The sequence below is a fragment of the Lagopus muta genome, chromosome 3 (genome assembly GCF_023343835.1).
Source record: "Lagopus muta isolate bLagMut1 chromosome 3, bLagMut1 primary, whole genome shotgun sequence".
NCBI classification, from domain to species: Eukaryota; Metazoa; Chordata; class Aves; order Galliformes; family Phasianidae; genus Lagopus; species Lagopus muta.
This window is the reverse complement of record NC_064435.1, coordinates 42,700,882-42,724,221: the sequence shown is the minus strand read 5'-3', so window position 1 is coordinate 42,724,221 and position 23,340 is coordinate 42,700,882. Positions and strand designations below refer to the sequence as shown.

The window sequence follows — 23,340 nt, the reverse complement described above, 5'->3', positions numbered from 1 at the left end:
CCTGGTTTGAGGCAGTCTGGCCCCTGGCCCCTGCACACAACTGCTTGGTGCCAGCACGCTTTATGGAGCAGGGAGGCAACTCCAGGAGTCAGTTCAAGAAGAAAACAGGAGAAAACACTTCAAGTATTTACAGACAGATTGGAAGTATGCTGTTTTTGAAACTGTATTGCTATTTACACTGTTTTTTTTCTTGAAGCTGTTGTGGAATGAAGTCAGCTAAAGTGGCAAATAAAACTGTTGTATTGGGAAAAAAAAAAAAAGCATGATGCAGATTTACTTCAAACCCATGCTTCTAGCGGCAAGAACACTTCAAAACACATTTTCCTTGTAAATTTGGACGGACCAAATGCTTTCTGTCTCCAAATTTCTAGCTGTGGGCAATTTTTACAATACAACAAGAAGGCAAATATGCATTTTCAGTTGATTTCAATACAACTTTGGTTAGCCAGCCAGGCAGCAATACAAAGCTGCAAAGAAGCCCTGTGGGGAAGGTCTCAGCCCTGCAGAGGGCTTGGGCATCCTGGTGGATGAAAAGCTGGACATGAGCTAGCAGTGAGCTCTTGCAGCCAAGAACAACGGTATCCTGGGCTCCATCAAAAGAGGGGTGGCAGCAGGGAGAGGAGGGGATTGTCTCCCTCTGTCTGCCCTTGTGAGGCCCCACCTGAAGTAGTATGTCCAGGCCCAGAGCCTCCAGCACAAGAAGAATGCAAAACTGTTGCAGTGGGTCCAGAGTATTGCCACAAGATGATCAGAGGGCTGAAGCAACTCTCCTATGAACAAAGGTTGAGAGAGTTGGGCTTGTTCAGCTTGGAGAAGAGAAGGCTCCAGGGAGACCTCATTGCAGCCTTCCAGTACCTGACAGGTGCTTACAAGCAGGAGGGGAACAAATTTTTACACGGTCTGACAGTGACAGGACAAAAGATAATGGCTTTAAACTAGAAGACAGGAGATTTAGGCTAGTTGATGGGAAGAATTCTTTACTCAGAGGGACACTGGAACATGTTGCCCATTGAAGTTGCAGATGCTCCATCCCTTGAGATGCTCAAGGCCAGGTTGGAAGGAGGACCCGGGCAGCTGAGCTGATGGGTGGCAGCCCTGCCCATGGCAGCGGGGTTGGAACTAGGTGATCTTTAAGGTTTCACTCCAACCTAATCCATTATATGATTCTACGATGAAGAATCTCAATCCTAGGCACAATGAGTGTTTAAAGGAAAACAGCATTTCCTCTCAAGCTTTCTCCAATCCCTCCTCTTGCCAATTCTGTTTCCATTCTGGAGAAGCACCTGTGCTAGACTGAAATTTTCACAGCTGAAGGCAGCATCAATGCTTTGCCACATGAATACTGCATAGAAAGGATGAATTTCCCAGTGCAGAGTCAAGAGACAATTCCCTACATAATGAGAAGCCAGAAGTTTTGCTGCCAAAATCCCTAGACGAACAAGATCCCCAATGGTAGCACAGTACTGCAGACTCCACTAGCTAAATAAGCATCAGAGGCCTTGAATTTAAATAACAGGAGAAAGGAAACCCAAAGTTAGAACTGGCCAATATTAGCAAAGCATCTCCAAAAAGTTTTACTTTAGGCCCCCTCTGACATGACATGCATTCTCTGCATTCAGTAGCTCCCTTGCTATTAGCAGATAGAATGGACCAGAACTCAATCTTGGATCCCAGCACACCTCACATCAGCCTGGTCACAGTCCAGACCAAGAGACCAACTCTGCTGCCCCCCAGATGATGGCTCGACTTCACCCACCTTGCTTCCTGGGAACAGTCACTGCTTCCTCAGAGCTAGGCCTGCACCAGAGCCATACATGTGCCCAGGCCAAGAGCACAGCTCAAGGGGCCCAGATTCCAGCACTGCTCAGGTTCCCAGTACAGATGTAAGCAAATGCACAGTTAGACCTTGGGGCCAGTTACAAAGCAGTGAGTGGTGAGGCAAGGAGCTAGTACCTCTTGCCAATGACAAACTGGAGTCTTTAATACCATCATGAAACTCAGTGGTATTCAACAAATCTGGCTAACACTAGTCTGCATCCTATTTAAGCTCAAAAACACATCAGCAACATGCACATGTGCATGAGTCATTAAATGTCTCCTAAATCATACCACACCTTTAAACACACAAAGCATACCTGCTACAAACAACACAAGGCGACCAACCAGCACAGGAGGAAATGAGATTCTGTGGGCATCAGCACTGCCCTATGCTGGCTGCTACATCTAAGTCCAAGCAAGTCATGACACCCCAGCTGTACAATTTGCAATTTGCTCTCCTGATTTCACCAGCACAGACGCTTCTACTCTGCTTGGGCATGCACACAGTGGCTCGATCCTGCAGTCCTCTTATTTACACAAAGGTTAGCAATGCATGAATCGCTATAAAAGGTTTGGAAAGTGAAGGTGATGGGCTGCTCTGGGCTACAGTAAAGGTCAAATGCTAACATATTATGCATAAAAATAAGTAAGCAGCGCTAAGCTAGAATAAGACAACTGGCAGGACATCAGTAGCAAGTTTGCAGTTAAGAGGTTTTAGCTGTACTTTTGTACATAAGATCTGCTTCTGAAATCACTGCACATTTCTGCACCTTTCTACAGGCCAGTTCTATTCTGGTCTATGCATACGTGATGTTAATGCAGCAAACTTATGAATGCAGACTCCATCACACTCATTTTGTAAGGAAAAAAAAAAAACCAAAAAACATTCCAAGCAGGTAAGCACGGAAACATGGTATATATATCCATCTGTAGTCAAAGAACACTATTTTCTCAGGGATGGCAACTTGCAGAAATATTTAACCTCAAGATTGCAGTTCCAGGGAGAGAGAGACCACGCACTTTTTCATCCACAATTAACAAGCCAAGCAATAACAAAGAGAGGTACTGGATATTTAAAATTTGCCCCTTTAACAAATGAATGTTCTTTTGAAATAATGAGGGTCAAAAACAGCTGATCTGAATTTGCTTGTGCCTACCAACAAGCACACGTATCTGACCTTTACTCTAATTTAATCCAGTCTTAACTGCAGTTAAAATATTTTAGGACACTAATTAAAATGCATTCAGAAGTTACCGATCTGTTCTAAAAGTCAATACATTAACACAGAAGAGTAAGATCACGAATTCTTGGGTTCTTCTATAGGGATATGTTTTGGCTCACTGCCTTCTGGTACCCACATTTAATTGGGCCTTACTCTCTGGTTAGAAACTGATGGTTTCTATTATTGCAGGACAAACAATGCGTCTTGGCTTCAGTATGGAAACATGACATAAAATTTGCCCAGGCAACAGAAAGCTTCCATTGCAAATATGTTTGTTTTAATGAGTCTGTTTTGTTGAGGAAAAAAAGGCAAAATGAGCCTCCCATTTTTGCTCTCAAGACGTGCCTTGAAAGATGCTCTTTGTCCTTCAGAAAGGACAGAGAGGCAGTTGTCAACCCTTTCAACTGCAGGACAAGGGGAAATTTTAAGGTTTTAAGAGGGAAGATTTAGGTTGGATGTCAGGGGGAAATTCTTTACAGAGAGAGTGGTGAGGTGCTGGAACAGGCTGCCCAGAGAGGTTGTGGATACCCCATCCTAGAGGTGTTCAAGGCCAGATTGGATGGGGCCCTGGGCAGCCTGGTCTGCTATTACATGGGGAGGTTGGTGGCCCTGCATGTGGCAGGGGGTTGGAGATTCATGATCCTTGAGGTCCCTTCCAACCCTGGCCATTCTGTGACAGTCACTTCAGGCAGCGCTCTGCTCTGTGGCTGGTGAAGCTGCTCCAGCATCTCTGGCTCTGACTGCCAGAAGGTACTGGACACGCAGCACTGGGGATGGGCTCTACAGGCTTTCCTGAGGACAAATCCTTCCTTCATGACTATGAAGGCAGGGGACCTCAGGACCTTGGAGTTATTTAGACATTTTTTAGAGCTCTGCCAATGACAAGAACTCAGCAATGGACTACCAATAATGAATCCTACTTCTGACTTCCCACACTTCAATTCAAAAGGTGCCCAGGGGCAGTCTTATGCCTCCTTCCCATCTCTGAGCTCACTTTTGGCTGCTACTTTTGCCTGGCATCTATTGCCACAAGCTTTTGTAACCAGGCAGTTGAGTTTGCACATCTCAATGAAGTTACTGTCCCTTCCACTTCGACATTCACATTTTCCTAGCCCACTGCAAATGAAACAGGTGAACTTAAGCATTGCAAGCATTTCCTGAGGCATGGCCCAAACTCTCACTGGGCCCCTTCTTATCTGCGTGGCAGGCACTGCTCCTGGTTCTTTGCACCTCACCAATGTTTTATTTCAAAGGCATCCTGCAGTACTATCACCTTCCCACACAGATCTGACTCCAAGAATAGCACAGCACATTTTCAGATGATGGTAACAACAACAGAGGAAATGTAATGGGTTTCCTCAGGGCAGAGCAAGGCAAATGGAAGGGCTGAGCTACCAGGCTGCTCAGACTGTCCTTGTGGCTGTGAGGGGCTGGAGCCACTGAGGACAGGGTTTGTGTAGGGAGCTGCATTTCACATAGGAAAGCTGCATGACCTGAAGTCGTGCCACTGACTGCAGCTATCTGACTACAAAAGCAACTTCTGAAATCTACAGGTCATAAACTTTTAGTTGGCCAGGTCAGAGTGGCTCAGTAGGAAAATCCCCCTTCTCCCTTCCCTTTGGGCACTAAGCTAAGCAAGCTCTTTTTTCTGAAAGTGAGGTGGAAAACATACCCACAATTATAGGTAGTCATGAAGACACTGTTAATAAAAACAAGCTGCAAGAGTAGTGTATTAGTGGCACTTCACAGCAATTCTTAACATTTTCAGATGTAGTGTCAAAACCATGTTTTTCTATTTCTGACCATGCTTACTGTTAGCAGAAAAGGAAAAAAAAATCACAGCATGTTGTCAAATATTATTTGAAGAAATACTCCCATAAGAAATACATTTTTTTGCAGTTAACTCAAAACTGTAAACTGGATTGGTGTGTGTGTGTGTCTTTCAGCATCAAATTGTTCAGTAATAAATATGACTAAGTCTTAATAGAGTACAGAGTGAAAGTTCCCTTAGTGTCCAGTTTTTAGCAGCTGTTGAACATTCAGGGATGCACAAGGCACACCTCTGCAGATTCTCTACCATTATTATTGACATACAAAAAAACACCCCACCGTTCACCACTCAAAAACTTCTATCTGCATAGTTAAGAATTTTTCTATTACTATTTACAGGAAGGGCTCTTAGTGCAAAAAACAGGAAGTGATGTATTAGCTGAAGTGCCTCTAGCACACCTCATACAGTTCCACTGAAAACTAGTCAGCATCACATCTTGGGCCGCCAGCCATTAATGAACTGTAGTATTTTCTTAACCTGCAATTTGCTTAGCTTAAAGTCTTCTGACAGGATTTCTTCCGTTAGCTGAACCAGTAAATTGCCATCAATCTTCTCTGTAACAAAAAATGAGATGACATCTTCAGACAGACCAATAAACCTCAGCGATTTAGACACTTCCTCTATCGAGAGTCCAGAAAGGTCTGTGGGTGGCTGCCAGGGAGAGCCATCCCCACAAGACCTTGGCGCTAACTGGAGGTGGAGGGGAGATGAGAAGGGATAAGACACAGAGAATGTATCCTGCATGCCCTTTTTAACCAGATATTGATCTTCCAGGAGGTCTGGAGAATCAGTTTTTGATTCTTCCTCGGCACCATCTATTTTTAGTGGCAAAGTACACATGTCTGTAACTTGTTTCTCTTCGCTTGACTTTGGTGCCCGAGGAGGTAAGGCAGGACATGAATGACTCTGCTTTGCATTGCTGTCTCCCAGAGTTTTCTCATCAGTGCTGCCTAGAGAGTAACTTGCTGACTTTGGGCAGCTGGAGATGTTGAACTCTGCTGGGGACAGCTGGGAGTACCCCACAGGGAGCTCGCACCCATCGAAGTCAAAAGTCAAAGGTGCTGGGCAGTTCCTCTTTGGCGTGCCTGGAGTCTTCTGTCTGGGATAACTGTAGCTCCTGCTTGGATCGAGCAGGAAATCACTCCTATTCTGGCCTTCCATAGCTCCTGAAAAATGGTTCGGCCAAGATAATCTGGAAGGCAGAGCTTCAATTGAGGGGCTTCCAAAAGGCATTGTGTTCTCAGGCTCTTTGGATTCGGTTTTCATCATGGTGCAAGGGTAGCATGAAACAGGTGTGCTGCTCTCAGCTGGGTTCGTGCTGTCACTCTCTGTGACGTTGCTTAAGGAACAAAGCAGAAAGGATTTGGTTAGCACCAAAGTAAAACGTGAATAAATACATAAATCATCATACAAAATCAGAAAGTTGTTGTCATAAGGAAACAATCTTTTTTTCTGCTGTCAGAATGTTTCAGATTTCAATTAACAGTACAAACGTTGATGGTTCTTTTCTACAAGCCAGATGAGATGCTGATATACCCCAAAGCCTCACAAGATAGATTCATGTTTTGCTTCTTTAAGCTCAGAAAAAAAAAAAAACAACAACAAACAGATGTCTCAATTCTGTTTTGTGTCATCTCCCAAATATTCAGATTTTCACTGTTAAATTCCTGAGGAACATCATCATGGTAAACGAATAGCTTCATGCATACTAGAGGATTTTCTAATCCTGTCTTTTATTTTTAAACACCACAGATGCGTTACAGTATGTAAAAACTTGTAACAGAGGCAGGTCACCATTGCAGTAGTTACAAGCTTGGTAGACATAAGAGATGATCAAAAGCCCTTTTGGGGCCAGTATTTTCATTTGCTATGGCACTGCACCAGCGTACAGTACAATAACACAGAACAAATTATTGCTTACTGCCAAAGGAAGATTTTTACCTGGAAGGGTAAGTAGAGAGAGCTGTATTCATTGAAATACCAGATTTTAAACTTAAGCCACAGTAAACTGCTTATTCATATCTTTAAAAAGTTCTGACATAAAGCCCTTGCTTTTCAAAGGCACCTAAAGAAAAGTTATCCTGACCTACTTCCAGGCAGTAAATCAAACTCAGCCTGTCCAAGGAAACTGACTGTTTATATCCAGGCCTTTCCAAAAGACTGAGATGCTAACAAATACATACAATCTGTTACCAGAAGTGAATGTTCTCTGCTTTTATGCCACTTTCTAAAAGAGAGTCTGAAGGATTTGGCTGATGTTCGGAATTCTGGCCAATTAAGCTAGAACACTGCAAAAACAATTAGCAGACTTATAAAATCCTTACCTAATACAGCAGAGGGAAACCAACAGTTGAAATAATTGTTTTAATTACTCACCTCTCTCTTAGAAACTAATTACTCAAGAAAGAAAATAGGCAGTAATTCTGTGGCAGCTCAATGAAAACTGTTTGAGGAGAGAGACAGCTTCTGAATAGGCCACAGTTTTGAATAGATTGCCACAAAAAAATTACTTCCCATGTACGTACAGCGAGTTAAAAAGGAAGCCAACCTAGACTTGCTTAGAAAAAAGTAGATGCATAAATGCAGTTCTAATCTACATCACTGAAAAATCACAGTTCCCTCAGTTTCCCTCTCTGACAACTTGCTCTCCCACTCAGCGATCTCCAAATATTTGCTTGTTTTTTTTTCCTGCACAAAGCTGCCAGTAAAAACAGTTGGATTATAACAATGCCACAATTAAAAAAAACAAAACAACAACAAAAACAAAAAATACCACTCTCATCAAGGATATGCCCTCAACTGGTCAATTTACTCAAAAACATTTTTCCAAAAATCAAGACACTGGGCTGTCTAATTCAGAGTAGACAGTCAACAAGCTGTTATGAACAACTGACCATACAGAGGAATTACACTGACTGATCCTGCTTCTGTTCTCTAATCCAATGTTAGAAATAGGACCATTTAAAAGATTAACATTTTAGAAGTTCAAAAGATAAACAGAATTAACAAAAACTGATAAAATATTCACAAACCATTTCCTTACTCATACTGCACTAAAATTAAACTGCTGAGGCTCAGAGCCAGAGGATGCGAGAAAAACCTCCAAATTACAGGGTTTAATAGGCCAAAAAGGAGAAATCATATTGTTCTTTTTTGTTGAAAAACTAGTTGCAACCCTTTATGATCCAGAAAATAAGATCAAAATGTCAAAACTTGAAAAGTAACTTCACCAGAAATCTGGTTACTCCACATGATGTCTACTTTCCACCTGCTTCCTCAGCAGCTCCAGATCAATGACACCAAATTGGAGATACCCGGTATGGACCCAAGATGTACATTAATTTCATGTGAATTTCCAGGCGAAAAAGTCACCTGCATGAGAAACTACTCATTGTTTTCTTGCTTTCTTGGGAGACAGATGCGTTGTTAGCTATCAAGAAAGAAAACAGCATTTGATGGGCCCCAAATTCTGGGAGGTATTGTGCTTAATTTCCTACAGAGTAGACTTTTACAGATCTATCCAATAGGCTTCCAGAAAAATAAATGACAAGCCTTGATCTAGAGCGATCATTGCCAGGTACACAACACTTAGTTGAAAATGTGCAGTATGGCTTAGAAAGGCAACTCCAGGAATTATTATACCACTGCACCTAGACAGAACCAATTTCAGCAGCATTTCTGATCAATCCATAATACTCAGGCAGTACCTTGGAACTTTCTTAGCAACAAAGCTGAAGAGGTACAAAAGAATCATGACATCCAAGTAAAAAAGGAGGTAAAATTTCAAATGACATACACAGTTTCTAAAGCCAAAGGAAGAAAATTGCATTGCAAAGAAAAGGTATGCAGCCAGGAAGTTCAAAATCCAATGTCAACTTCTGACTAGCCTAAACAGATTTTCCAGTCTGTGGTTTAAGTTTGTGCTGAAGTGGGTTTGATCCACAAGCTGCCTGGATCCATTTTGCCTTTTCCTCACTTCGTGCTCAGTGGTGTCTTCCAGCTTCACTGCTTTCCATCATACTCACCTGTAGGTTCACATTTGGTTGGCACAGAACATTTCCAGATTACCACACCCCTCTATGCCCCCAGTTATCAAGAGCAGGTAGCACTACATGCATGTGAGACTGAAATTCCACTTGAAAACTAGCTTTGAGATTATCTGGTTTGAAGATTCAAGCCATTAAAGAATTATACAGAACTGCACAGGATTTTCCAGTCAAACAGTCTCTGCCATCTTATGGTGAGATTACCTATAGCAGTAGGTATTTAATACAAATTGTTATGTCCTATATAATAACATACATGTTGTGCAGTCCTGAAGAATAGTAGGACAGAGTAGGGCTAGGAGAGCGCGTCTGCTGTCGTGCAGGTTTGACTGTGCGAGGAGGGATGGAAGGACTAGTGGAAGATGGTTTTGAACTCCGTGGTGGGACAGGGGGAGCGTTCAGGAGCCTGCATTCCTCTTTTACCTGTTAAAAAAAGGACATATAAGTAAGCAGCCAGAAAACTTGGGCAACAGTGCTCTCCAACAGATGAAACACATCTGCTTCAGGCTTATTCTGTGAAAGGAAATAATTAAAAAGGGAGGGGAAGAGAGAAATGATGCTAAGTATATACATTTGTAACAGTATGTGGCTGTCATAAGAAAGACAAAAGAATGCTTTACTACCAGTAGAGCTACTACCAATCTTTTAGGGGTGCTTTGCAGTAGTTTGAGATCCACTCATTTATAAGAAGGAACAATGAAACCATATAAAAGAACCTTCCTAACGAAAACAAAACCGGACAGACTGTTCCAGATATTTTATATTCTGTAAGAAGCAATTCATTAGAATCAAACTCCATTAGTGTTGTTTATTTAGATGTAATAAACCAAGCTTATGTAATGAAAAGATCTCAGCAGATCTCGATGTTTCCTGACTTACTTCACCAGTGATACTCACCATCCAGTTCCAGGATAATTCCCTGCTTCCTCCCTCAAGGAACAGTATACATGTTGTAGATTTACCAGATGCACCCAGGACACATCTATCTGCAGGAAAGCACTAAACAGAAATGACACTGGTGGCCACCGCTCCGTCTTTTCCTGTGTGCTACCCAGCAGAGGCCACAGCACCACTGGCCATGCTCCTTCTCCTCAGTATATTTCATGTATATACTTCTAATGCCAGACTTGATAAGGCAGATATGCGGAGTGTTTTTCAATAGATAAATTATAAACAAAAAATCCCCTTCCCTCCTTTTTTTCTCTCCATCCTGTGTGTATAAACTATGAATGGACCACAACCTGGGTTCAGACTGGGAGACTGGAATGCGCAAGCTATCTGAATGCTGGAATTAAAATATGGAGCTTCAGTCCTTATGTCAAAGTAGTCCAGGGTATGGTTAACTACAAAATGTATAAGGGAGAAAGTGCAGAGCAGAAAAAGCTGTTAAAATAATGCATCCATGTAAATGCCAAGCAGACCTCTTGTTACCAGCCACACAAATCTTGTTTCTAGGATCAGAGTAGCAGCAGAAAGGTAACGCAAATGAAATGGGTGGGGGACTACAAGGATAGATCTGGGCATAAAGCAAAAACCATTTATGAGTTGCGTTACAAAAATATAGCATGTCTTCTTTAGCCTACGTTTCCTCAGAGCTGACTTTGATATTAAACACTAACAACAAAGCCAACAGGTCTACTCACTGCAGTCAGCTAACTTTGCAGCTTAAAACACATGACTGTAGCACTGTTTACATTAATTTAGCTTGGTCCTGCCTAGGGAGGAACAAAGTACCAAGATAAAGCTCCATCAGAAAAATGATGGACTAAGACCTTAATCTCATCAAGACATACAAGGGAGAGCAACTTGGTGGGACTAGAGATGTGTGAGGCTGCTGAGAACAAGGCTGCCAGGCAAGCCTTTTGAGGACTCACCACTTCCCCAAGGCAGCAGCAGATCTCCATGTTGTCCTCATTTGAAATCATCTCAGATGCACCAGAATAGGAAAATTCTCTTTGTGTTTGAAACTTAGTTTATTTTTAAATTTACCAACACTGCAGAACTAAAAGTTATCTTAGCAGTTTTGCAACACATAATTAGCAATTAAAGTGATTTAATTTATTTAAAAACAAAATAAATGTGGAACCTTTTGCAATCCACTTCAGTGCATTCAGAATGCAACAACCCATTTAGTACTAAAGTAAAATGGAAAACTGGGGACTGGGACATTGTAGTACATTTTTCCCTAATTCAGAACAAGACAAAATTACAGGAAATGCCTGACAGCATAAAATACTGAAATAAATCTTGCTCTAAGGGTTCTTATTTGCTCTTTCAGAAAAAAAAAGGAATCAATTTTATTCATGTTTGTTATTGAATTCAGGCATAAAACTCTTCAACCATTTTAGTGCTGTGCCCCAAGGATGCATAAGGACTTCATTTTTTTTTTTTCCCCAAGTCAGAATAGGCAAAGTTAATACTGCATGCCATGGAACACACACCCATGGGGGTCAGAGACCATTCAGGGGAGCTCTTAGGGCACAGCAGACAGTCATGAGGTTAAAGAAATTCTTTCCTGGGAAGAATAACAGCATTCAAAGGTACTAGCAGAGCTAACTACACCCAGCTCCTCTGCTGACCTAGATTGCAGATCAGAAGTGGGCTGTAAATAATACCAGTTTGCAATCCCAGTTGGTCCCTGTCACAAGACTGCGATTACAGCTGCCAGGCACAGCTCTCGGGAAACACAGCAGAGGAACAAAAAGGAGATTTTGCACATTAAACTGACAGCAGCATGGGGAAACTTCACAGGAGATCTGTGCTTGTGGGGAGAACAGCAATGAAACAGTGTGGGAGAGGAGGGGAAGAGTGGCGGTGTGACACAGCGTCTGCCTTGGTGACTTGCTGCTGTTACACAGAAACACTTTTTCACCCAGCAGCGCTAGATGCCACATGCCTGCCAGGGAGAGATAAAGTGCACTTGCAATGAGAGCCCCGGGACATCTCCTCCCACGCTCAAACACTCCTTCCCATGGTAAGCCTGGTAACGGTGACCCCTTCCTTGCATGAGGCGCTGCAAGGATTTTAGGATGCGCTGCAACTCATCTCTCCTGGCGTGATACCACCCATGCAAGCACCCCTGGCCCTGGTGCCAACCCAACCCCCCTGCTACCAGCACTGCCACCAGTGTAACGCAGCCTGCAGGAGCACCAGCCTCCGGCACGCTCCATCTGGGCATGCTGTAAATCAATCAGGAAAACAGCCCCTGATATTATGCAAATTAGTGTTCTGGGACCAAAGCAATTTCTGTTTTACAGGCCTTAATTCAGAGGTCATTTTCTTTCTCTTTTCCCTTCATGCTACTTTGATTTTCTGAAAGGTATTTAGAAAATACACACTGCATCAGAACATTTTGCCCAGTGGGTGAGAAGAAAGACAGAAGAGCTTCTGAAACACCTGAACGTCCTTTTCTCCTACAACCAGCTCCTACACACACACTTTAAATTTAGTGCATGCAAAAACACAATTGCCTGCCAACCTTTATACAGAAACACTATGGAATATCATTCCAGGGGATGTGATGACTAAACCTCATGTTCACCAGCAGCTACTGAGATCCACTTATTCTATAAATACCCTACATGGAAAGCATGCAAGCATCTCGGCCAGCCCCAGCCCACTGATGAGCTCGGCCGGTCACTGAGACTCATTCCAAAGCTGTTCCAGGAAGCCACAAAACTGATTCTAAATCATTATCCCATCTACAGAGAGGCAATTTTTTATTTTTATTTTTCACGAGGTTACACCCTGCCCAACTCGAAATGCAATCTAATAGCTTTAGCAGAAATTAGTTCTCCTGCATGGTTAGGAAGCCACGCTGAAAATGCTGACAGCACATGGGTGCATTACCTCAGCCCTGCTATGACGGACATGACAAAAATGCACGCTTCTCAAGCTGATAATAAAAGGCAAAACACACATAGGTCCCCCAGAGGCCATGCTGCTGTCCCCAGAAGGGACTCTACTCCACGAAGGTCCTCGAGGCATGAGACAGTGGGCAGGTGTGCCCGTTCCTCTCAGCACCCAGGCCGAGTGGGCCTCAAGGACATGGCATTCCCTTCCCCCTTGGCCCACTGTGACAGCAGTCTTCCTCCTCGCCCTCCCCCTGCCTCGGCTCCAGCTCTGTGCTGAAGCGGTCTGGCTCACAGAAATCAGCAGGAAACTAATCGTTTTCCACATCCAGACCTGGCTCCCTGCCCAGGCACAGGAGTGCCAGAGCCAGCATAAAAGGAAAGCCAAGCCCACGTGGCTGGGAGAGGAGAAGGGTGGGAGCAGCCCCATGCCGGTTTACATTTGTGCAGCTCATCCCGATACAGTGCAGTGGGCACTTCTCCAACACACTTTGGACAAAGCGTCGGTGCAAACCTGACCCTGACAGCAAGGAAGTGCTCATGGGTTCCAGCACTCAGACATAACACGTAAACACTCCTTTTGCTAAGACGACGTAATGTCTTGACTTTCCTGTCTTTGCTGAAGCTGCTGTGGCTGCTTTTTGGGAAAGTTTTGAAGGGCTGCAGTTGTGCTTCTCACACCTGTGCCGGCTTACGCCTTCTCTCTCTCCTCACAGCACCTCCCTAGTGGCTGCATAGCAGCACATCAATCTACTGAAAGCTGACCCAGCTCAAAGAAATCAATCATAGTTGTCAACCAGGCTGTGATCTGATTCATGATGAAAAGGCTCCTGAAACACTGCTGAGACAGGAAGATGGCAATGGCAGAGAGATCACCACCATGTGCTGCAGTTTGGTCTCGGATGAGCCCCAGCTTGCTGTGCAGCCATGGTTTTGAAAACATTGCTCAATTTGCAAGGACGTTTTCCTTAATTAAACTTCATTTTAAAAAAACAGCAAAAATGATTAACTGATTTGTTAAATAATAACATAATCAACTACCTATCACTTAATCTTGCTAAAGTTCCCTAGCCACTCTTCCTTGGGCAAGTTTTCTTTTTTCCTGTTTTCAAAATAAGGTGTAGGACTACCTCAAGAGACCATGCAATGGGTGGACTTTCCATCCAACCCACATAAGCTCCTGTAGGAAAAATATGTTTGTAATTTTGTCGCTGAAGTCAATTCAAACAGTTCAGGTTTGGAAAAGTGATTTCTCCCAAGAGTTTTTAACCCTCAGACAGAATTCACTCTATTTAAAACCGAGTCTTCTAAAAGGCTCATTTCTAAACTCTGCTGCAGAGTATATATTTAAGCATAAATTCTTTCAATAAGCACTACCAAAACAGAGCTAAATAATCACTCCGTGAAGTCTGGTTGAAGGTGATGAACCTAATAATCTCCACTCTCACTGAAAATATGAGAAAACAGACCACACGTGGAGAGATGATGTCACCTGAAGTATCAGGATTAAGCTACTAGATCAGCTACATTAAATATACTTTGATGAATTTTAGGATGTGACTTACAGTTGCTATGAGGTTAGCTGAAGTTGCACACCTCTTCTCCCTATTTCCCTGCATGTGCTCTACCCCCTCCAAAGTCTTCCCCATAAAGAATTCCCAAGCAAACTTTTCATCTGCTGAAAAAGAAACAAACCAACAAAAGCAACCCTGACTTACTGCTTCTGATTTGGGAGGCACTGGAGGTGGAGGTAGGGAAACATCCGCAGACTTTGTTGCTGCATCGACTGTCCCAGGCACAGGAAGAGATGTACTACCACACTTTGATCGGAAGGATCCTCTGTAATTGTCACATTTGTTCTTCTCACTTAGCGAGCGAGTGAGAGGCTGCTCACCCGGCTTTCCAGACCCTTGGTCCAACCACAGCTCTTCGTAAGGAAGTTCTGGTTTCGTAGGCAGAAACATGGACTCTTCACCAACCTCTGGAAAAAGGTAATCACTGCTACTGTCACCAGAATCCTGGTACTGAAGCGCATCGTGAGAAAACAGTGCCCACTCGTTACACAGGTCCCTGCAGCCGTGGAGGTTCACTTCGCTATTGCCATGCAAATTGTTGCCATAAACACACACCGACAGCCGGTGGAAGGACTGCGTGAGTTCGTCCCGTGCATAGCTGAGGGAGTTGGGCACGTGAGTGTGCCCGCTGCACCGGCTCTTCTTTGGGCTCTTGCAGTCTTCATTCCAGTCTGTTTTCACATCGCGCACGGCCCGGGAATACTCATCTATGTCAAACTGTTCCTGGCATATATTAAACCAATGCTGGATGAGGGATTCGTGCCACAGCTCCCCCTTCACAAGACTGTCAGGTAGAGTAAATTTTGGAAGTGTCAAGTGCAAGGGAAAATGCATGGGAATAATTTTGTTGCCACGAAGCACGCAACAAACCACCACAGTTTTGGTCTGAATGTTGACAAACTTGTATCTGTGCCCTTCACGGATAAAATGCAGGTCGTAGGGGTTTCTCGGCGTAGGGCTTGGCACAGTCACATTAACAGGCAGCCGGGTTTTTTCTACTATATTACGAATTGTGTGCTCACCTTCTTGCATCTGCACCTCCAACGGGCTGCGGGTGCTAAACTTGCCCTTACACTGGAATGGGAGACTGATGCTTTCATTGGTCCTGTGGTTCATGCAGATGAGGCAGGGCATTTTGCCTCTGCCAAGTTTGCTAATTGAATTAAGTTTACCAATTTTTTTGAAGATGGTGTTGAGTCGTGACTTCTCCTTAGAAGATTTTGCATAAAGGATTTCTGCTTGTCCCATTAAAGTGAGTTCATCCCCAGTACTAAGGGTAATGTTGTAAACCTCAGTGTCTTCATTGCATTCACCTGAAGCTACCTGCAAAACAGTAATGAAATAAATTGTTTTTACCTCGCTGAAAACAACATCACAAATCATATCAAACCTAATGAGATTGGACTTGAAGGTGGTACTTTGGGAGAAAAACACTACTTTTATTTGAACAGCTGAGTAGTCAGACACACGTGAGGTTTAATGTAAAGCTCAGTCAAGTAATCTTCTTTTACTGTTCTGTGTATTGTCTCATCTTATTAGAGGGGAAGAGGCCACTTGGGAATGACAAAGAAGACACGAGAACAAATAAAACAAGCTTTAAAATAAAGGACAACTCCCAGCAATTCAAACAGCCAGCTGTGTCACACAGCTATGACAGAGTCTGTCTGGATTTGCTTGGATATCTTCTCTTCACTCCTTGTTTTTGCTGTAACTTATTTGTCAGGCTCTTAAAGGAAGCAAACATTCTTCTTCCAGCTTCATCTCCCTGAGGAGCTGAAAAGGTGATCTCATCACTATGAATGAAACATATCCCTTTGATATAACCTCTTCACAGCTAGGGTGAATGACAGATGACATCTATTCCCTGGAGGACAAGTCAAGAATATTGGTCTATCCCACATGCCCAACTCCCTCTCTGCCTTCAGACTTCCTTCCTCATTTTTTGATCATAATTGCAATTTAAGATATTAAACAACATATGCAAAGCCATGTGTGTGCTTTTCTACTATAGAAATTGTACTGGAATTTAAAAAAAAAAAAAAAAAAAAAAGAGAAAAAAAAAAGAAAAACAGATGTCCAAGGCTCATTTATTCCTGAAGTTATTTCCTTAAGACTGGAATAACTCTTTACGCACAAGACTGCTCTGCTTTCTATTTGAATGGCTTAATGTGAAAGGCCTTTTTCAGGGACCAACCAGAACTTAATGAGCTCTTCTTCGCAGTAGCAGATACTTATTCTTAAAGGAAGGTGCCTCAGCTAACCACGGCAGGCCTGCTACAGACCACTTTGTTCAGGAATACTGAACATATTAAAAAAAAAAAAAACCTGCTAAAAATAAGCAAGAATAATATATCCCTGCCCCATCTACATGACTCCTAAAGATTCCACCCAGCTATGTGAAGTTCACATTCCAGCCTTCAGACTTCGTCACAGGACAGCCACTGCATGAAATCAGAGCTGTAATTCCAATTAGTCAGTAATTGAGAAGTGCTGTAAATAATGCTTCCTCTTGTAAGATGTGATCTGCAATTCACTTGTGTTTGTAAAGTCATTATTATCTTCTGGAAACCTCTCTCAGCAAATGGCCAGGCAGCTCAGAAGAGGTGTGCCTTCGGAGTGTTTCAGCTCAGCACTTCCTGACAGGAAGCCATTCAAGCCCTGAATTATCCAAACAAACCCTAATTGGCCTAATCCAGGAAACCACTGGGATTTTATTGTACACAGTAGTCACAGTTTATGCTGCTGGCCAGACAATATAATGAAAAGCTGCAACATGAAAAGAAAGCACTCAGATTTTTCTGCCGATAACACCAAAATGATGCTTATTGCTATTTTCTCTTCAGAACCAATAAATGCTACGTTTGCATTGCTGCTGGTGAGGCCCTGACCTTAGAGGAGCTAAGGGGGCTGAAGACACAGGACTCTGTGCATGTCCCATGCAGTCCACCGCATCTCTTCTCGAAAGGGCACGTCCTATAAGAACGTGGGTTTCTAGTAAATGCAAATCCCCATAAAGGACTTCTTTGGGCAACACTGTCAGACATTTAAATGTGTGACAGCATTATTACAGCTTCTTCTTACCTCCTGCACAATGGGGACAGAAGCGAGGGAGCTGTTGTAATCCATGACTGCAGGAGCTGCTGCTTTGACAACCTGCAGCTTCTGAGCGATTTGTGAAAAGCCCATTCTGAAGGACAACATGGCCACTCAGACGTGCAACCACAGGAGGTACTGAGCAAGAACAGTGACACAGTGAGCCATGGTTATGAAAGCAGTTGCTGATTAGTGGCATCGAATTCAACCAATAGCACAAGGATTGTGACATCAGATAGTCATGTTTAAAGACAAAATTACTTTAAATTAAAAAAAATAAAATTGGAAAATGTTATTTTCTTTTCTTGGAATACAGTAGCAGTGTAATAATAGACAAAACATGGCTGAATCAAAAGAAAATCTATGCTACTATTCTATTTTGAAACTGAGAAAAATGATGTGTGTGCCTCCTTCTGAACAAATATCTGTAAGGTACCAGTTGCTGTCTAAAATGGTAACGAATTGAAATGGTGAAACCAAAAGTCTTAGGCTGCACAACTGATTTCATTTCTACTCACAAAATCTTACTCTGGGGACATTAAGGCTGCAGGTACACCTCAGCAGGTCAAGTATATTTTAAATTTTAAGTTCTTAAAATTCAGGTAGCTGACTCCTCTCTTGTATGAGATTAATTCTGTTATTTATTTACCTACTACTTAACATTCACAACAAGTGCATGGCAGGTAAATATTTGGGTGCAGAACATCAGCAACAAACACATACCTTGACCCACTGCCTCTACTCTTGCTACTACAGCCCCACATGCTGCTGTCTGCCCTTTCCACACCTCCAAGTCTTCCTGCCAGGTCTTTTCTGCAAGCTGTTTCCTGGACAGTCTGCCTGCTGCAGGGCTAATCCCACGGCAGGAACAGGGCTCTGTGCTCACTAATGAACCTCAGGGGGCTCCCACCAGTCTGGGAATCACAGAATATCCTGAGCTGGAAGAGACTGACAATGATCATCAAATCCAACTCCTGGCTCCACACAGGACTGCCCAAATTCAAACATTATGTCCGAGTGTGCTGTCCAAATGCTTCTTGAGCTGTGGCACTTGGGGCTGTGACCACAGCCACGGGCAGCCTGTTCCATGCCCACCACCCTCTGCTGAAGAGCCTTTTTGTAACATCTAATCTGATCCTCCTCCTCCTGAAGCAGCTCTATGCCGTTCCCTTGGGTTCTGTTGCTGTCACCAGAGAGCAGAGCTCAGTGCCATGAGGCCTCCCTCAGCCTCCTCTGCTCTGCAAGTGAAGCAGTCAGACACAGATGCCCGCTGGTTAAAAGTTCCTAGGAACAGATTTGATTCACGACAAAAAAGATGCTTAAAGACAAAATGATCTAAGAGAAATCACAAATTATTTCCAAAAGTATATCACAAATTATTTCCAAATGAAATGATGACAGTGACAGGGATAAGACCATGCCCTCTATCTTCCAAGCTTCCAGCACCAGCCCAACAGGATCCATACCTTCAAGCACCACGCCATGTCTTTACACTACCACAAGAAGCATGTAACATACACTGCCTGCTGTGAAATCACTGCAGGGATGTAACAGAACCCTGGACTATTTCAGACACTTTGCACATTTCACAACATACAATTCCTGTACAAGAGGGACAACAGTGCCCTATCTCAGAGTGGCAGTTAAGGTAGCCCAGACTATAGATGGATGCAGATAGATATATGGTCTGTTTTCCTGGCAAACTGCTGGAATCTCTTCATAACTCTGGAAAATATGTAGAGTTACAAAAGGCACCAAAAAGCCTTCATTCAGCTGTATAACACACCAGGAGGGCTGACAGATCCCAGTGTGACTCCAGCCTGCCCTGCGCTTTCCGCTCGTCTTCCCGTCCTGCTCTGCCCATATTGGAACCATGCTCTTCTCATCTCCTCAATGGCTTTACCAGGCCTGCTTTGAATCTTCAGCTATAAAAACAGGCAGTCTTGCAGCAGGACCGGAGAGCAGCTGAAGGAATGGGGAGAGGAGGAGGGAAGGAGGGAAGGTGAACACATTTTCTTCAAACCTTTCCTCACTGGGACAGTGCACTTGTTTTAATTATTTTGTGTATGCTCTCTCTTTACATCTTCAGTTTAAAACACAGGTTCCACACTGGGCAATTTTAGTGCAACAGCCTGCAGCAGTAACTGCCACACATCTCAATGCCATGATAAACACAAAGTCTTATCTAATTATTAGCCTTGGGAGCATCCTGAAGTAACTCCTTCCCCAAACACATTTCTCTTCTTGTTTGCTCTCTCTTAAAGTGCTGCTTTACACATTAAAACAATCAACTCTGTAGATTTATTCCACCCTCATCCTTTTGTCACTTTCTCATAATAGGTGAGAATAACCAGTGCTTCTAGCTCTGTGAAAGAAGCAGTGTTTGCCACACCATTCTGCAAAAAAAAAAAAACCTCACTAGATGTTCAAACTGAACATCTCCCAGTATGAGAGAAGATCCACACCACACAACCAGAAGCAGTCTGCTTCACACTTCACACATCTACTCCCCAACTTTACACATACCGATCCATACTAACAGCTCAGTACCGATGCCAGACTGCTGACCAGAAAGGCTGCTGGTTTGCAGACATCTTGTCAAACATGGGGGGGTTAAGGCATTCTCGTGTTTTCAGCTTGCAATTCAATAACCATTCAGAAGCCAGTTATATCTTCTGCAGAAGACAGGCATCAGGAAAGTGATGAATGATGATTTAGGCAACATGTTCTTTTGGGAAAATTCAAGCATATTGCAGCATATTGTTTCTTTTGCTTAAGGAAAGGCTAACTCAGAAAAATAGATTCTGATAACACCTGAGTCAATATCCTGTCTCGAGCTCCGATTGTTCTAATTTGTTACAGTTAAGAGGCAGAAGTCCTTAGTCACTTGGGCATGTAGGAACTCCTTATAGAAGTGATTTGTGGCTTCATACAACTTGTTATACCTGCTAGATCTTATTAGAGCAATGCAAGCATTGCATTGCCAGTACAAATTCATAGTTAGAACCTTTTTGAATTTTTTTTTTTAAACAGTGAGGCCTCTGATGCATAGTTACTGCATACAGATTCTATTATTAAAGCCAACAGACCAACCAGAACATATATATTTTTTTTCCACAAGGTATAGAAAGTGGATAAAGAGTTTTATTTAATATAAAATAGGGTATCCAGAAGAGTTGTAAGAAGAAAAAATCATGATTTTTTTTCAAGGAACTTAACTATTTTTTCTTTTAGCTTCCTTGTTTACATAGACTTCTACCTGTGTGGAACCTCAGCACCCAACTGCAGAAACCTATTGCTGCTTCAGCAAAAGCTAGGGCCCTGGAGCAGCAAAACTTTCTTAAGATTTTTCTTCTAAGCATAGAGAGCTAAGCTTATTCTCATCATTGCAATGTAATGCTGTTATATAAACAAAATTATCTGTCACTGTGCATTGAATAGTAACATGGAAAAGGCTGTAAGATATCTGTTCATTGAAGAATAGACAGAATGCCCACAATTTTCTGCTAGGAATAGATTAGATTTTGACTGTAGGCAATCAGCTTATCCTCAGATCACTCAGACTTACTGTGTCTGTAGATACTGCTGGCTACCAGGTACCGAGGCGACCAACAAGGAATACAAGCACAGATACATGCACAAATCAGAAGAAATTAACATAAGTAGTTCTAATCATTACAAAAATTTGGTTTAACCTCAAATTCCTGCTTGCTGTTCTGTGAAAAGTTCTCAGGACTCTACCTTCTAGTCCCAGCTCTGCTTTTGATGGCATGCCTTACAACACTCCTTCAAATACAGCACAGGCCCTAAATGTTCTGCCTCAGCACACTTCCCAGAAAAGCCACCTAACTGGGAAACAGTAAGGAGGGAAGGGAGATGTCTCCGTGGCCTACCTTAGGGTAAAATTTTACTAACAAGTGAAAGCACACAAAGTAAAATAAAACCTCCCTCTTAGAAAAGATGTCATGGCACTTCATTATGAGAAAGCAGCCGTTCTCTAAACTTCTCTAAGCTGCAAAATACTGCCTAAGCAGCAAAGGAATTAGTTGGAGGACAAGGTTTGCATGGAGTCAACCTCAGCAGTGGCACACAGCATGCTCAGACAGATCTCAACACAGACAAAATCATACAGGAACAGTCCAGTGAAATTCTGTAACGCTACCAGCTTTCTTCAAAACTTATCCACAGCAGTGGATTTTTTAGAGTAAGAAAAAAACCCAGACATCACAATTCCTCCTCATCTTAAGTGCTTTATTAGATATTTTAGACATGTCTTCTTTTTGTATCAGATTAACTAACTTCTGATAATCTTAATTTAAGCGAACACACTGCTTTGGATAGAAATCAACTGCATTCTTCCCTTTGCTCGAATCACTTCGACACCATCTCTCTTATAGAATCGTAGCATACGTCATTCCATTGTGTATAGTCATTAAACACTTTTAAAAGTCCTGCTAATTCATTTTTCAGAAGATGACAACTTTGGAATAGTCTTCTATGAAACTTGAGAAACAGCCAAGAGAAATACTGCCAAGATATGTTTAACTAGGTTAAACCTGGATTATTACTACTGTTATTTACATTAAAGAGTATGACTAAAATATCTTTTAAAATGTATCTGATATATATAATAGTAGGCTATGCTTAATTCTGAGTTTGCTAAATATGACAAAGAGATTGAGAATACTGGTGCTAAACTCAAGACATAATGTTCTATATTTTGAAAAGCCTTCTTCTTCCAAAAATTATAACTGCATGTTTCACTGTGCCATGCTCTTCATTTGGAGCACTGAGAAATAATGGCACAGCAGTTCTAAGATAATAATGATCTTCTTGGGTAGAAATGGAATTTTCTTGCTTCCTTCATTTGGCTAAATATATCCTAAAAATTCAAGCGTTTCATTTTTCTCTTGTAGTTATCATTCCTGAAAGGCTCTGTTGCATGGTTTCAGATTAATTAATTAATAGCACAAAAGCTAAAAAAACAAAACAAAAACAAAAACAAAAAAACAACTTACTGTCCTGAAAGGCAAAAGTCTGTGTATCTAAATGACTTAACTAATGAGCACTTATAGTAGTCTTCAGCAATCTTGTTTCATACCTATAAAAACTGAGTCTAGCTGATGTCTCCCAACTCTAGCAGTGCAAGAAAGAGAAGAAGCCATTAAAAGATACATGGGTTATAAAAAAAACCCCACACTATTACACCTGGGAATGTACTATACTGGTTTTGCACTAGCAGCATCAGCCAGTCTTTTCTGTACACAATGCAAATATACACCATTGCATCCCATCTCCAGGATGCTGCTGTGCTCATTCACCAGAACTGACCTATCATGCATAGGTGTCCTGCTATGGAAAGAAAGGAAATACAGGTAAGACAAGGGAAATGAACATGCTCTATTACCATTGCTTCATACCATAGAACTGCAGTTTGGTGATGCAAAGCCCTCTTTTGGCATTGTTGTCCCAAAGATGAGCCCAAGGTGTGTGTGCATAAATACACACACACAGAACAAGGCCATATTTTCTATTTTTGTCTTTTATTCACAATGACATTTTCTGTAGTAATTTTGAGAGAAGCAACACCATCATTTCACTCTGCACACTCTCTGAGAGTAAGGCTTTCTGGACAGGGATTTGAGCAGCTGCTGCTTACCAGAAAATAAAATTCAAACTGCTGGAAGTGGGAGGACAAAGGGGGCAACAAACAACATTTGTTTAAAGTCTGGCAGCAACATCCCAATTAAATGAATTATGGGATGCATCATCAGTACTGCTCCCTGAAGTGCCATAGGTTAGGACAGCCCTTCTAGGACGTGTTGATTTAGCACTGCAAAAACGATCCTGAAGAGCACCACCACAGAAGGCAGAACTAAAGACCCGTTTGTCTCAAAAATCACA

General features: G+C 42.4%; 1 protein-coding gene across 2 annotated transcripts in view; it reads right to left on the bottom strand.

Annotated features, from left to right (window-relative positions):
• Window positions 1-244: 244 nt before the first annotated feature.
• The window catches only part of GAREM1 (GRB2 associated regulator of MAPK1 subtype 1), a 100,341-nt gene continuing 77,245 nt past the window's right edge, over window positions 245-23,340 (bottom strand). For both annotated transcript variants that reach the window (XM_048939427.1, XM_048939428.1), the window contains 3 exons: window positions 14,488-15,666; window positions 9,175-9,341; window positions 245-6,211 (listed from right to left, as the gene is read on the bottom strand). In XM_048939427.1, the coding sequence (XP_048795384.1) occupies window positions 5,302-6,211; window positions 9,175-9,341; window positions 14,488-15,666 (2,256 nt within the window). In that variant the 3' untranslated portion in view covers window positions 245-5,301. The remainder of the gene's footprint in view (window positions 6,212-9,174; window positions 9,342-14,487; window positions 15,667-23,340) is intronic.